At 49.0% G+C, this 2,500-nt stretch overlaps 1 protein-coding gene across 6 annotated transcripts in view; it reads left to right on the forward strand.

Annotated features, from left to right (window-relative positions):
- LOC122255685 (uncharacterized) overlaps positions 1-2,500 on the forward strand; it is a 222,894-nt gene that overhangs the window by 173,283 nt on the left and 47,111 nt on the right. For 4 of the 6 annotated variants that reach the window (XM_086547496.1, XM_086547485.1, XM_086547491.1 and 1 more), the window contains exon 2: positions 2,074-2,500. This exon is cut by the window's right edge and continues 666 nt beyond it. The exons of the other annotated variants lie outside the window; for them this stretch is intronic. In XM_086547496.1, coding sequence (XP_086403622.1) covers positions 2,452-2,500 — 49 coding nt within the window. In that variant the 5' untranslated portion in view covers positions 2,074-2,451. The remainder of the gene's footprint in view (positions 1-2,073) is intronic. 6 annotated transcript variants of the gene reach the window in all.

The following is a 2,500-nucleotide window of genomic DNA, read 5'->3' on the forward strand; positions in this document are numbered from 1 at the left end:
ACCTGTACAAAGTACATGTACACCAATCGAAGCGTACACGCGGCTTAATCCTCTTTGTAGAGAGACTGAAGACTGGCTGTGTTGATGTCTCGTATTTTTCCCTCTTTTTCATCTTTGCCATTTTCCCGGGCATAAAGGCGTCTCCAGAACATACGAACTGACGCCTTAACTGTTTCTCAAGACACGCGGAGATTTTGATGCCAAATGTGGTGGATTTTTTTGTGATGCGGCGAAAAAAGCATTGGAAGAAAAAAACAAACAAAAAACTTTGAGACAGAGAAAGAGATAAAACGTAGTTTTTGTTCTTACGATGTTTGTGCGTATTGTTGTTTTTTGTTCCGTGTCGTGTGAGAAGAACACTTTACCTTTGAACAGGAGAGGACAATTTCGACTTGCAGAAGGAAAATGAAAAAGATTAAATATGGCGGAGTCACCTGTGGTGGGAGCGCACAAAGTATATTTTTCCCAAGAGCTCTCTCTCTCTCTCTCTCTGTGTGTGTGTGTGTGTGTGTGTGTGTGTGTGTGTGTGTGTGTGTGTGTGTGTGTGTGTGTGTGTGTGTGTGTGTGTGTGTGTGTGTGTGTGTGTATATATGTCTGTGTCTGTGTCTATGTCTGTCTGCTTGTTTTTTGTTTGTGTTTGTGATTGGGGGGGGGGGGGTGCTGGGAGCATGTAGTAATTAGGTAAGTGTGGGTGGGTGGGTGCTTGTGTGTATGCGTGCGTGTGCTTGTATGTATGCCTGTAACTATGCGTGTGCTTGTGCGCTTGTGTATGTGTATGCATGTATATTGAAAAGTGCATGTCTATGTATGTGAGTGTTAGTCCATGCCTTATGTGTGTGGTTGACTTGATATACGAATCCCCCCCAAACACCTCGCGTTGAATTAAATAACTGTGGTAAATGCAGCTGCCTTAGATGTTTAGGTGTTGGCATCGGAAGTGTCCAATATCCTTTGTTGTGGGGTTGACCATGAACAGCTGACCTGTGTGGTGACAGCAACCCCCCGCCCCTACCCCACCCCACCCTTCCCGGTGTAATGTGACCCGGTCTGGTACCCTGGCACTATGCCACCCGCTGCTCCAGGCACTGTCCCCCAGTGCCTTTATCCAGGATGTGGCATTTCCTTTCCCTTACACTCTCTCCTTACACCTAACTGTCAGCCTTAAATTCGTCCTCTTTTTTGCTTGTTCTTAAGCTATTTGTCTGTTTGGTATTGCTATTAGTAGTATTCTTTTATTAGTAGTATTCTTGTTCTCCCCTCTTGGTTCGCGTCACCACAGTGTTTGTTTGTTCTCATCTGCTCTTGTCCTACTCTTGCTCTTTCCCTATTCCTTGCTAGGATTCTATTCCTTCAGGGAGTGTGGTTACCCTCCCCCACTCCACCTCCCCTCCCCTCGTCGTGTGTGGTCCTGCCCTTTCCCTGGTTCTGTTCTTGCCCTTTCATTGACTTGTGGTTTTGCTCTTCACCCTGGCTGTGGCAATGACCTGTCCCTGCCTTCTCTTCTGGTGTTTGTTTTCCGACGGTCCTCTCCGCTCGTGTTTCCCGGTAGTGCGATCTTCTCTCTTCTCTCTCTCTCTCTCTCTCTCTCTCTCTCTCTCTCTCTCTCTCTCTCTCTCTCTCTCTCTCTCTCTCTCTCTCTCTCTCTCTCTCTCTCTCTCTCTCTCTCACACACTCTCACTCTCTCACTATTTCTATTTCTCTCTCCCCCTCTTTCTATCATCTTTCTCCTCTATCACTTTCCCTCCTTCCTTCCCTCCCTCCTTCTCTCCCTCCATCTCATCCTCCCGCCCTCCCTCTCCCTCTCCCTCTCCACTTTAATATTGTGCTTGTTCAGTCACTTTAGTAATTAAAGCAGCAAATGCCCATAGTTCATTTTCTCTAATATTTATAGCCTTGTGCCCCCAATTTTGTTGCAGCTGTTATTATTATTTTTTCATTGTTTCATTTTTTCCGATTTATCCACGGGGATTTGCCATTTATTTAGGTCGGTCTTTTGAAAGATACGTTACACTCCGTTGCTTGCGCTGCCGTTTCGCACAGACCCGTTTACTGAGATGTTTCTTTCTGCTTTAGGTTTTGATGTAGACTGGAGTGATTGACTTTTGTTTTCCTCGAGATACTCTTTCCTTGCATTTGCAAATCGAATATCGAACCGCATCCGAAACGACTTTGTAAGAAAGGCGGTCGTGCCGTGGGTCGTTCGCGAGTGAAGTGATGTGACAGGCGGCCGGGGGACCAGCAGCGTCAAGTAGCGTTGGGCGACCGAGGCAGCTTCGAGGCCACGCCGAGAGAGCCGCGTCGACTGGTAGCGTGGCGCGCCTGGCATGTATGGTGGCCTAGTGCCCGTCTCGGCAAGCTCAAGTGGGCGTGCGTCGCGTGGGGGGCGTGAGGTAGTGGGTGTGGGCGGCGGGTGGCCGGGGTGCGGGACGAGTATGGGGCGGGCGGGCCGTGATGGTGTCGTGGCGAGTGTGCGGATGGTGTAGCGGGGGCCGCGGGCGCC

Source organism: Penaeus japonicus, unplaced genomic scaffold (assembly GCF_977035675.1).
Source record: "Penaeus japonicus unplaced genomic scaffold, GWHDUDI00000001_assembly GWHDUDI00000002, whole genome shotgun sequence".
Lineage (NCBI taxonomy): Eukaryota > Metazoa > Arthropoda > Malacostraca > Decapoda > Penaeidae > Penaeus > Penaeus japonicus.